The sequence below is a fragment of the Solea solea genome, chromosome 4 (genome assembly GCF_958295425.1).
Source record: "Solea solea chromosome 4, fSolSol10.1, whole genome shotgun sequence".
Classification (NCBI taxonomy): Eukaryota; Metazoa; Chordata; class Actinopteri; order Pleuronectiformes; family Soleidae; genus Solea; species Solea solea.
The window spans coordinates 18,168,329-18,181,662 of NC_081137.1; the positions used below are offsets into that span (position 1 = coordinate 18,168,329).

General features: G+C 41.5%; 1 protein-coding gene across 5 annotated transcripts in view; it reads right to left on the bottom strand.

The window, feature by feature from the left end:
* The window catches only part of ntm (neurotrimin), a 388,934-nt gene that overhangs the window by 11,388 nt on the left and 364,212 nt on the right, over window positions 1-13,334 (bottom strand). For all 5 annotated transcript variants that reach the window (XM_058627119.1, XM_058627122.1, XM_058627121.1 and 2 more), the window contains one exon: window positions 12,324-12,449. In XM_058627119.1, the coding sequence (XP_058483102.1) occupies window positions 12,324-12,449 (126 nt within the window). The remainder of the gene's footprint in view (window positions 1-12,323; window positions 12,450-13,334) is intronic.

Here is a 13,334-nt window from a genome sequence, read left to right on the forward strand (position 1 = left end):
TGGCTGAAGCGTTTGTTGCTGTACGTTGTTGGTTGGTCTTATTGTGGCCACCGCGCTGAGCCTCCACATGTGCTGTTGTTTCCACTTGGACCGTGTACGTGAAGCCAGTGAAAGCAGACTAGAATGTGCCATAGAAGCTTCTCTACCTGTGCATAAGCGAGAACAAACGTTGTCACGGCAGAAACACCGGCGTTCACAGGGCACTTCAGCCCGTCACTATCCGAGGTGTGAGAAATGCACAAACAACTCCTCATTATAGCATTTTCTCCCATTTTATTGGCCATGTGTTCACAGAGAACAAGAAAATAAGATGACAGCGTAACTGCTGATATTTTACGTTTTGTTCAATTTTCAATCCAGGCGCAAAGTCTTTTCTGTAATTCTACGGGTCGAGGAGGAGGCGGAGGAGGAGATGGCTTGAAGTCATTTCCGAGCCTTTGTCGGAGATTGCTGAATTTGTGAGCAAGTCTTTAGTGAGATAGCGATGTGTCCTGCACTGCTACTAAGGTGACATGGCAGGACACCGGGGAGACCGCACACAGAAAACTAGTGAGGACAAAAATGCAAAGAGAGTAGAGGAAATCTCAGGAGAGGCCAGAGGAGGAATACGTATCCTTGCTATGTCCCTGAAATACCATCCTCAAACTCAGGGCAAAGAAGAACATGGGGTAGTAAAAGAGATATATTTGTGTGAGGGGCAAGGAAGGGGGCATCTGTGGAGTGAAAAAAAAAATGACAGGAGACTAGATGCTTGAGGGATATAGGCTTTCAAAGAGAGGGGGCAAGGGAATGTGATAAGGTAGGATTTAAATGGATAAAACCAAACTTAGGGGAGAAGAAGGAATCATAGCAGAATAACAGGCTCGGAGCTGTTAACAGGAACAGAGGCACACACGCGGGAGAGTGGGAACGGCGATGCTGTGCAACTATTGTCTCGGGTGAAAGCTAGTTGGAGTGAAATGTGTTAAAAGATGAAGCAACGCGTTCTGTGTTGCGGTGGGGAAGAAAAGAACACAAGGACAGGAAGCGACTGTGGCTTTAATTCATCTGACAAACGGCGTTACCTCACGGACAGGGAGGACTGTGGAGTTCTGGCTCCTGATAAGATAAGTGGACCTGTGCCGGTTTTCACACTGGATGTATTTGCGGTGTGTGATGGCTGCGGCACTGATTGGTTGTGTCTGGCACAGTCTGCTGTGGAGCGTCTGCTGAGGGTTTGCCTTTAAAAATAATAATCTACGCTTATATACTCCCTAACGGCCAGGACTTCTAATAAAAAACCACACGTCCTGTCGTTGCATCCTGCAAATATTTAACAATAAAGCTTTGTTGAGACTGGAATGGAATCAGGGAGCCGAGACACGACAGCGCTTTCACTTTGAAACCGGAACAGGATTGTGTTTGTGATATATGTGACAGATGCAGACGCTGAATTTCCTGGAGATTCAATATCATTTGCACTGTCTATTTTGCAGCAAAACGTGCATGGCTCAATAGACAAGAGGTCTATCAAAATGAAAATGTGGCTCACTCACAACCCAGTCCGACTGAGTGACGCACATATGACTCTTTAAGTTAGTCGTACAAATTAAGCTTTAATCTGTGGCTCTTTTGCCACAGCCGAGCAACACGATAGCTATTTTTTCACCGATTGTTACCCTCTGGCGTGTGGAATTTTCAAAATGTGCCAGGCTGCCTTTGAAGTATTATCCTTCTCGAGGGAAAATACATAAAAGGGACGAGCAAAAAAAAAAAAAAAAAAAAAAAAAAAGAACCATAGCTTCACACTATGTCTTGGGGTTCTACACATTACAATAAGGCACAGCTCTATGTCTATTGAAGAGGGTTTGCCGGCAAAGAGAATGTGTTGTGACAGTACGGCTTAGATATGACCCGGCAACAGCACGCATACTTATGAGAGTACAAAGAATTTGAAAAGCATGGCTGCCTCTAATCTCTCTGTCCACAAGTCCTTTTGTATCTAGGTTACAGTATAGAGGAAGCGGCTGCGTGTGAGAGAGAGGGATACACTATTTGAAGTTCAGACAAATAATTGTTTTAGACTGTTAACTGCAGAAGAATACACCCACCCTTAGGTAAGGTATTTAGTTACTTCCGTTTTAGACTGGTCGATAAATCACTGGAGTCTTGTGTCATAAAAAAACAAAACAAACACGAGAAGCTGCATTTGCATTATTATTATTATTTTTTTTTTTCTTTTTAAGGGTTAGCATCTGTTCACTACGGGAAAGCAGATGGAGGTAGCAGGTTTCTAAATCTCCCACGCGGCATTAATGAATTAGTAAAAAAAGATGAAATAATTAAATAATACAAATTGCACCCCCCCAAAAAAAAAAAAAAAAAAAAAAGCATTCCCACACTAAACTTTGTTTCTAACTTATCACCACTAATGCCCTTTTCTCACTGGGAGGACAAAAGTTGTGACATTGGAGATGTGGATCACATTTGTATCCGTTTCTAAATCTGACCGCAAGGTGTTTGTTGTTTTTCATTTTTGAAAAACAGGAGTCGGGATGTACTTTTTATTGAGAAGAATATTGCAGAATTGAAAAGGCAGGGTACGAGACGAGGTTACCAATGATGATTTGGAATCTTTCCTACAGCTACCCATCGCCCTCTGGGCTCTTTGTGTTCATGGTCCATCAATACAAGTGGTACGTTTAGACCCCAACAAGGTTGTTAATTCAGGTAAGTAGATGTTTCCAGACATCCTCTCAAACATCTCAGACATCTAAAAAGCTACATGGTCAACTAAGAAGTTGACAAATTGTCTCTTCTTAAAAATGTTATACAGTTTTAAGACACTTTTGCACTACTGTATATCTCTGAACAATAACTCTAATAATAACTTTATTTATAGAGTGCTTTCAATCAAAGTGCTCTACAGTTATAAAAACACATTCACATTAAAGCAATATACACAATAAAAGTGTAAAATCAAAACACATCACACAGTAACGAAGGCCCTTGGAGATGACGCCTGACTCAAGATCCATATACACCAAAGAAAACAAGCGAGTCTTGAGCTGTCTGATCTCAAGAGGGCAGACTGTTCCAGGCCCGTCCTCTGTGAACCCAGTGACCTAACCGGCACATATGGCTTTTCACCAAATCACACAATTCCATTTACTATTTATAGGTAAGTAACAGCACCTTGAAGCCTGCTCTGGTTTCAACAGGCCGCCAGAACAGGAGTGATATGAACAATGGCACACATTTTTTATAATACATCCCCTAATTAGAAAAAAAAAAGATTTCAACCCAGACTCCAAAAACTTCTAATTAAATTTCCTTGACAACCAAGCCATCTGAATAGCGTCCATTGTTCTCTACCAAGGTAGAATTCAGTCCTGTGCATGCTACTGTGCACTGTGTGGGTGTCGGCCGACCACCTAGGCTGATAAACTTTGCAGTCAGGCTGCACGGTCTGTGGAAGACACTACGGATCACTTCTGATCCACCACAAGCCCCCTAAAGCCATCTATCTATCAAAGGTGAGGGGGGGAGATGGGTCACGGCTGTGCAAGAGCCCCCTGCCTCAGTGTGAAATCATCAGTCCTCACACACAGACATGCACACACACACACAGACACACACGCCAAATCTTTATTTATTTTTTTCCAGTCTTTTTTAACACCCCAGAGTGCTTGAAATAGCAGGGCATGCACACAATGGCCCCGGGCTGGAGCAGAGTTTCTCTGCAGCAGGGAGATACTGGAACATAGGTTTGGACTTCTGCAAGTACTGGGACATTTTCTGCTCTGGTGCTTTCTCTCTTTCCCTCTCTCTCTCTGAGCACAGTGACAATTGTGTATTTTATAAGACTCCTTGAATAAAGTCTTCAGCTGAACACCGGTCATGAAACTGACAAGGATATGATGACCAAAGTATAACAACTGGAATTAAGCTTCAAGTAAACAAATGAGGTGAGAAAAAAAATGAATAGACTCTCAAACAATAGACTGCCAATTTTGATAAGATTAAGAGTAGGTAAGAATATACCAAAACCACCAGAGGACTCCTCTGTTTGCAAAAATAAACATTTGAATGAAGGTCTACAGGAAAATAAGCCAACTTCTCACTTGATTTCATGTCAATAAACATTTTCCTGAAGAGTCTCAACCACTTCTTCAACAGCACATGGTGTCAACTTAGTAAATGATTCATTTTATGAATGAATCTATGTTCATTTCAGTTGCATTCGAAAAAAAAGGAAAGACCATTTAACATGAACGTGCCAATAATGGAAAAAAGTAATAGGCTGATGTAGGTGGCTTATTTTTTGCCTATCCTTTAATTATTTCTCATTAGCAATTTGTAATTATGAAGTGCAGCACGTGTATTTAATGAAGACTTCATTAATAAAGTCTTCAGCTGAACACTGGACCAAAGAATAACAACTGGAATTGAGCTGCAAGTAAACAACTGAGGAGAGACAACTGAGACTGCCAAGTTTGTTAAAGCTAAAGAGGAGGTAAGAATACACTGAAAAGAAAAAAACACCAGGGGGCGACATTTGAATAAAGGTCTATGGGAAAATACACCGACTTCTCACTTGATTTAATGTCAGTAAATATTTTCCTGAAGAGTCTTACCCACTTTTCTTCAATAGCACATGATGTACACTGCACCTTATTACATATGTATATTTATATTTATACTTATATTTATATATATGTAAATAATTTCCTTCATACTTGTATTACTTACTTGTATATTGTTTGTTTGTTTATTATCTATTGTTGAGCTGCTGTAACGCCGTTTTCTCTCCACTGTGAGATAAATAAAGCTATCTTATCTTATCTTATGTCAACTTAGTAAATTGTTCATAATATGAATGTTTACTTCAGTTACATTCATATCAAAATTGTACTGCTATTTAACACAAACGTGCCAATAACGGAAAAAGGAATAGGCTGATGCCCGTATACTATAATTATTTCTAATTAGTCATTTGCAATTATTAAGTACAAGACATATGAGTGGATACCAGTGTTACAGACATCTGTCGTTGCCTGCAGGTGCCTAGTTCCAGGTGACATCTGTGAACTCACTTTTTACAAAATGTCAATATGGAAGTGGCCAAATTAAGAATTCAGATTCACATCGGTTGCCACTCGTGTCTCATACGAGGAGAATCAAAGACAGCTTCCCAAGACGACACTAGTATTCACATTCATCATTCCGCACTGAAAATGAAAGCCAATAAACGTCGTTGAGTTGAAGTTGTGTACTGGTGCCTGTGAATAAATAAGGAGACAAAGAGCAGATAAACATAAAGCAAGCCGTCACTGCATCTATTTTGATCACGGAGAATGGAGAGATGAGCACGGAATAGAGGATGTCTTAGAGCGGGGTCTGCCGCTCGGAAAAATAGTTTGTTTTACATTATTCGGATCCTCAATGTGGTTGGTGTTGCATAAAAGCTCAGACGCACGCACACGCACACGCACGCTCAATCTAGCAGCTATCTCAGGGCACACATGCACAGTAGAGATCGGGGTCTGCGATCTGAAGTGGTTGTGTAATAGATTAGTTTTAAGGCTTTTACTTTATTGGACGGCACACACCATGAAAAAACATGAAAGATGAGTGAGAGAGAGAGAGAGAGAATGATTTAAATTAAACCACTGATATCAGACCAGGGATGGTAAGTCACTGTGGCACCCATTATAATTATTGGTGCTTATAGTTCACATTCATCACACATTCCCCAAAGGTCTTATGTAAGACCACCTATAGACTCTACATATGTTATTTTAATTTTATTTTTTGTATAAAATGAATAATACGGTATTCATATCAAGAATATTATATAAACATATAACAGCCATGTCACTTAGTTAACATCATTTTGACAAACTGGTCTCCCAGTAGATGTCTTATAATCAACGTTTCTAATGTAATGTGGTCAAGTATTGCCAAACATTGGTACTGGAAGGAGGACGGGTTGGTCGTAGTGTGAACATTGTGCATTGAAAATGAGTCAAATAACAAAAAAATTATTAAATAATCGTTAGAGTCACCTTAACTCTCGCTCCATTTTAATCTAATTTCACTTTACCAGTGTCTGAAGTATGTGAGAAAAGAGGAGGATGATGATACCTTATTGGGAATAAATCAGCCTTAAATCAGTCCATAGCTGACTTTGCTCGGCCTATTTAGTATAGTAGCGTAGTACATGAACACCAGATTTTGCATGTCAAATTTGAAATTTGAACAGTATAAACATATTTAAAACATTTGTTTGAGTTTCTGTCTAAATGTCCAAAAACAGGCCAAACAATGGAAACTACTGTACGCACAGGCACTCTTCCAACTCTCTCCTCTCTGGTATTAAAGACGCTGATTTACCGCGATCCTGCAACAGTGCAAATGAAATGACCTTAATAGCCATATGCCATATACCCTAACCCTATAAACGTGCAACTTCTCAGCTTTCAGAAACAGTTTTTCCGATAGCACAAACCGTTGCCTAAAAACAGTAATGAAAAGTGCTAGTGATATTCATCTGTATAGACATGTAAATATGTAATGTTATTTTGGTTCAGGAACATTATCACAATAACATCATGTATGAGCCTGGTCACTGTGTTGACTTTTTCACCACAGCGTGAAGGACTGAAAAAAATAACTGTGTAATTTGGATCGTGGGTGACTCAGGTTCCAAGTCCCACATCAAAATGTATTTATAGGCAATTATAATAGACTGCACCTTTATGAGGCCTGGGGAAAAAAAAAAAAAACAGCTCTGTTGTTCACATCAGTGCAGGAAGTTAAGGCAGCAATGAAACGAGCTGTTGGATTCAGTTAATGAGATTTCACAGCAATAGTTCCCAGAGATAGGCAAGTGGTTCAGTCCCACGCCTCAGAAACACGTGCTACCCCAGGCCCTGGGCCGCGGCACGGCAATCAACTCTATCAGACCTTTTTCTCCCCACTGTCTAGCTCGCTAATTCACTATGCACCTAATTAAAGATAAAAATTACAACGCTATTGATTGGCTGTTCAAGAGTAAACGCTAATTAGACAGCTTTTCCTAATTAGACATTGTTTTTTTTGGGGATAACTTTGGTCGAGCGTTCATACAGTCATCACGCAGCGATGGATGAGTCATTTTCACCAGACATGATGACGCTTTGCGTCTTAATTGATATTCCAGCACATTTGAATGACGTGGTATTGCAAGACCACTGGACAATTATTTTTATTAATTCAATTATATTTAATTATTTTAACAGAATTTTCTAGTAATTGCAAAAAAGTGTGAAAATCTTACTGACAGCAGTAATAATAATAAAAAAAAAGGAAAAGTCAATAGACTCGGGCCAGCAGGTCTCTGGTCCACTTCTGACATAATTGATTAGGTCCTTGAGAAATACAAGTTTGGGTCAAAGTTCACTCAACCTCCTGCCTACACGGAGAGTAGAAAGTGTGTTATTACTGAATAATGGGCATATAGTCGAGTTATAAGGACAGATTAGTTGAGCACTACCTATAAAAAATGCCATAGGGTTGAATAAATAATGCCGTGGGGATCATATTTGATACATACATTGCTGAGACTTATTGCATCACCATATGATAGGCAAAGATGAGGATTGGACCCCCAATGCAGAGCATGATGAAGAAAGCTCTTATAGTAGCAATGAGGAAGACAAAAGTATTGACCACAAGATTGAGGAGGAGGAAGAAGAACAGGGTCAAACAGCGACACGGACAACAAATCAGCAAAGTGAAAAGTAAGGCAAAGGGAAGAAAGACACACGCTGCATGCGGAATTTGATGAAAGCGTTGACCGGGAGTGCAGGCGCAATTTAAACCTCCAGATGTTCAATTTGATGAGAGTAAAATAAAAGAATAAAGATGCTACAGATAGCCAGAAAGAAGAGTTCTTGTGAGATACAAACCAAAAACCCACATATTCAAATTATTCTTGTTTATTTTATTATTTTTACATTTCGCTTAAGGACCAAATAAAGACGTCAGAGTCCAAACATTTTGAATTTTCTGTTCATTATTTCTTACACATCTACACTCAAACTGCTGGCATAGCCATCAGGGGCAATTTGGGGCTCAGTGTCTCGCCTGTGGACATAAAAAAAAAACAGAGCTGAGAACTTCTGCCCTCTAATTAGTGGACAAACCCATTCCACCTCCTGAGCCAGCACTGCCTCAGGAAACACTATAGAAAAGTAAAGAAGAATTATCTCCCATTCTTTACAAAACTGGAGCAGGTCAGAGAACATGAGCGGAGAAGATGGCCCTTCAATGCACAGAAGGCTACAGAGTCGCTGCTCATCCGTCACCCACAATACACCTGCTGTGATAAGAACGTGCAGGTGAATGGGTGAATGGCATAAAGACAAGACATTAACACAATCCTCCCGATCCACCCGAGTCCATTCCTACAGCTGCTGTACGAGTATACAAAAGGACGTGATAATAACAACGCACAAACATTTTACAATGCATCACACAGCGGGATCAATAACACGCTGAACCCTAACACCAAAGCACATCAGTAGTTAATCAGGTTGCCTGTGTCAGGCAGCACAGTAATGCCCTTTAGCAGAAACTCCCTGCACCTAGACTTAGCAGTATTATCCAACACGCTCGCATGCGGTGATTTACAATATCGCTCCACCATAACTCACCGCAGGCTCGGCGCCATGGCCGCCGCCACCACCTTTAAATTGGCACATTCCCAGCATGAGCTGCGGTTGTTGCCATGCTGAAGGACAGAAAAAGGCAGCCGCGTTTGAGCCGACAATCTCTCTAAGTCAAAGCATGGCCGACTCAAATTTGTGGGTTCTTGTTCCGACAGATCAGTTCAACTCCAGTGAAACTGGCTGTAAGAACAAGAAGAGGGGGGGGGAAGAAAAGAGAAGGAAAATAGAGTATTTGGAGCTACGGGGAAAAGTCACCCACTGGTCATGGTGGCAACTGAGATGATCTCTCGGCTCCACAGAGAGTTTGTGTAAAGAGCAGAGGCAGTCGTTGTCACATTTGTTCATAATCAATAAAAGAGACTGTTGTCACTGAACTCGTCGTGGGCTGCTGGGGAGGGGGCGCGAGAAAAAAAACAACATGCTTACTAATTAGCCGTTTCTTTTGATGCCTGCCCTTCAAAATAGTGCACACGTACAGGAATTTGAAATCACAACAAATACTGCGGGAGAAACTAGGTCACACTGTTTCACCTCGGCAGAACTTTATTTTCCCCTTCTTTTCTTCTGCGAGGCCGTGAAAGATTGCACTGTTGTCTTGATGTGACAGCACAATGAGCAGGTGTCTTCACATTTTTATGCCGTAAGCCCAGGACTTAGTGGGAGAAGCAGTGGTTAGTGGTTTATCCCTGGTTGAGGGGACAATTCACAGAAATAGCTGGTTATGTGTTGCAGGCTGCTCCTTTTTTTTGGCACAGGGAGATAAGCTTTATGAAACAGCATACAGGATTTAAAACCCGGGATGTCATATGCTGGTGGGAAGAAGATAAATGTTCATCCAGGACGGGGAATGTATTTAAAGGGAGGGTGTTGCTGCAGTCACAGGACCACAAGATTGGCTTGTAAGATCGTGCAATTCTCCAGAACACTATTAACCGAACTCTTTGATGAACTGTCATCAAACTTATACAGACATCAGTGGTACCCCGGTGGATGAATCCTGATGAATTTGGTAATAACCTGACTTTTTCTTCAGCAGGCTGGAGGAACGATTTGCAGACTTCTACATATACGATGATATCTTGTATCGCCTATGGAAGTATCAGTCCTTTGTGTGGTTAGTGATCACTGCGGCTATTCTCTGCTCACCTCAATGTAGCAGCTTCTCCTCCTGTCTAAAGGCAATAAAGCAGAAGTGTAGTATGACCAGCATGCAGATACGGTCTATAGAAACAAAGGAAAAGGGGCTGGAACAGTAGACTACAGCACTCATTCATTAAAGGCGACATAGACCGGAAGCTCCAATTAATGCTGCGTTTGTGTGTGTATCTGCGTCATTACCTCGTTTATGAAACCCTAAAGTTTCAGAACAAACAGTTCAGCCACTGCTGAGAAAATAGTGTTGTATTGTTTTCCTGGGCTCTGCGAAGCGGATCGGCACTTCCCTATGCTGATGATGTCATCAGAAAACCTCACCACTCCTCTCACCACCGTAGCGCCTCCCGGTGCGGGCACTAGTCCGGGCACATCCGGTTGCGTACATTCAACCGCAGAAGAAGAAGAACTACTCTCGTTGTAGCTGCTGAGATGCAGAGCATCCACCGTGCCAGAGGGGGAGCTGTGTATCTGAGAGCTGGCCTACCAATTACATCACTTCCAGGTACCTGGCCAATCACAGGACAGTGGAAAAAGCTCTCGTTGGCTGGCCAATCACAACACAGTCCACGATCTGGGGGTGTGATTGTGGTCTGAAACAGCGTGGCTGACGAGAGCGTCAGTGAGGAGATATTTTGATCGGCTCGTTTGCAGCGACTAGGAGGTTTTTAACCATGAAAACAAGTTAATATATGTAAGTAGACCTCCATAACTAACATATATGTGCTATACCAGCATTCGATGTCACCTTTAAACATCAATTTTCAATTAGCAGATAGAGTATGCCGTTGAATCCAGAATGGGCAACGTGTGGCGAATTCGTCGAACACCAAGAATTTTACTAAATGCAACATGGAGTTGCACTGTCCCGCCTCAAGCAAGGTGGATTCGATCCCACTTAGAGCTGACGGGTTCGCTTACTAATACATTCTGCACATGTGACTGTGAGAGGCTGTGGGGAGCAGACTGATGATGCGAGTCAACATGGAGAGTCTACAGTCTGTGCAACTGTGTCGCAGTTGTCTTCCGAGTCCCCAGACGTTTGACTACAGCCCCTTTGGTACCTGGTATTTACATGCATTTCCTGTGTCCACACCAAGATTCCGACTGCTGTCCGATCACGATCACTTCCCCCTCTTCTTCTGCAAAGATTTCCAGCAGCAGACTATGGCGTCACATCCTGTGTGCTGCCATACCAATTGTATTATGCATTATAATACCAGGTTTAAAAGGGGGGGCGTCTGCGAAGGCATGATTCAGGTGTTGTTTTATGATGCAGTGCTGCATGCGCGGTGCCTGGAAGTCACCCGGCATGCTCTTTATCTCACCATCAGATAAGCATTTTCCAGAAGTCGGTGTTGCTTTGTAAGCCACTCACTCTCTGCCTGTCTCATGCAGGTTCTTGGCACACATAGGGTAGCGTTGCCTCATGCAACCACACTTCACAAAACTTCAATGAGGAGTGGCAGCAAGTGAACAACTGCTATCATCCAGACGCCTACTGGACCGCAACGGCTGTCAATCACACGGGAGTCCACTCACACGTGTCGTGCTTTATTGTCCGTTTTCCAGTAAATGGGAACATAATTGACAAAATTAACATAATCTGCAGACATCAAACTAATGACTGAGAAGTGAGAAATTGGCCCATTTCCATTCAAACTAAGCCCTTTTTTTTTTGCAGTTGGTGGAGATGTCATTAATATGATATTTAAATATATTCTGACTTCCTAAATAGCTTCACCCAGCAAACAGTACATATAGCCTGTGGTAGCAGTCAGATGCTTTATGTCTTTAAAAGAAATTAAGGAACACTAGTCCAACAACACTGACAGCAGCTCCTTTATTCTCTACTACACAAGTGTGTGTAGTATTTCACAAATAATTATTGTCTTCTCCTAGTCAGTCCCACTATTGTTATAATAACATATACAGCACAGATGAAAGCCTCAGATGTTCCGGGCTTCTAAATGCAGTTCATTATCAATGAAGGCGTCTCGTTTGATTAAGTGAGGCTTTGACACACACGCAGGTTCACAGGCGGCAACTTGGTTTCATTGTTGCTTCAGAGGGAAATAATGGAATATCATCTCTGAGCAGATACAATACAACTCCACTGATTTTTGGACCCGCTTGTCTCCGCGTAATGCTCTTAATGTCCTCTACATTAATCCCGTCATCCAAAGTGTCTCCACAACATTTACATCCATCCAATTATCCTAATTAATTAGTCCAATTACAACACTGCCAGTTTATTTTCCTGTGAATAATTGCGTTGTAATGATGATCCGAAAAACAGGTAATGGGTAAATAAGTGAAGCGAGAAAATCCACCAGGGTCGAACAAAGTCAAAGATGGGGCGATAAACACAGGAGTGATGGGAAAAGAGTGAGGCAGAGAAAAGGAGACAGCACAGGGAGGTGAAAAAGGGAAAGTATTATATCATGTAATGTATTTATTTACAGACAAACAAGTTACCTGAGGAGGAGATGAGCTTCCAGCTAATGGAGGGCTCCGGTTTACCGTTGGCTTGGCACATGAGGGTGACGTTGGAGCCTTCGTTCACCACAATATCTCTCGACAGGTTGATGATTTTCGGGGGCACTGTGAAGAGAAAAACAGACGAAAAAAAAAAAAGTGTGAATCCAAAGACACGGGAGGCAGGAAAGGTTAACCAAGAAACATCTCGTCTCTACATAAAACAATAACAGCTTTATTGTAAAACAACTCTTGCTCGGCGAGAAGAGGAGAATGGTCGATCATAATTAATGTCAGCAGTGGACAAAAGCTGCATTTCAAGGTTGAATTATTTGCGCACACCCTTAAGGAAAAGTGAGAATAAACTGCAGCATAGTGCAGGCATAATATCATCTTCTACAATTAACATATATATGCCTCTCTGGGCTCCATTTTACGCCCAACGCATGATTCAGAGGCCCACACAAATGCGTGTGCTATTTTCTGACCAACACAGTTGATTAAATGGCAAATGCCCTCGGAGCCATCTGAGAACCCACGGGTCGGTCTCACAATGACGCGTGGTCAGATTTACAGTGGGCACTTGTTGGTTTAAAAAAAAAACAAAGAAAGAAAAAAGCTTTTAAGCAACATAACAATGGTTTGGAGTGAGAAGTGTATTATTTCAGGTGCTTTCAGAAGTGGATTTCTAACACGCACTGAAAGCACTTACTGTTGTGCTGAGAAGACCTTCAGTAAATCTACAAAGATGTAAGATTTCAGTTCCAATGGGGCGATTTATTCCTAGATTTATTTAGTCTAGAGGCCCAGATTTATTTATTTGTGTTGTTTTCCAGTTACAACTGTCGTCCACAGACCAGTAAAATAATAGCATAATAAGCTATAAACTACAAGAACTTACTCCAAAGTATCTTTTTTACAAAACTTATTATAAACAACCTGAGAAAAATAAGTGCAATTTCAACAAAACGAAGCCTTTAAGTTTAATTTGGGTGGAGTGAAAGTTTATCT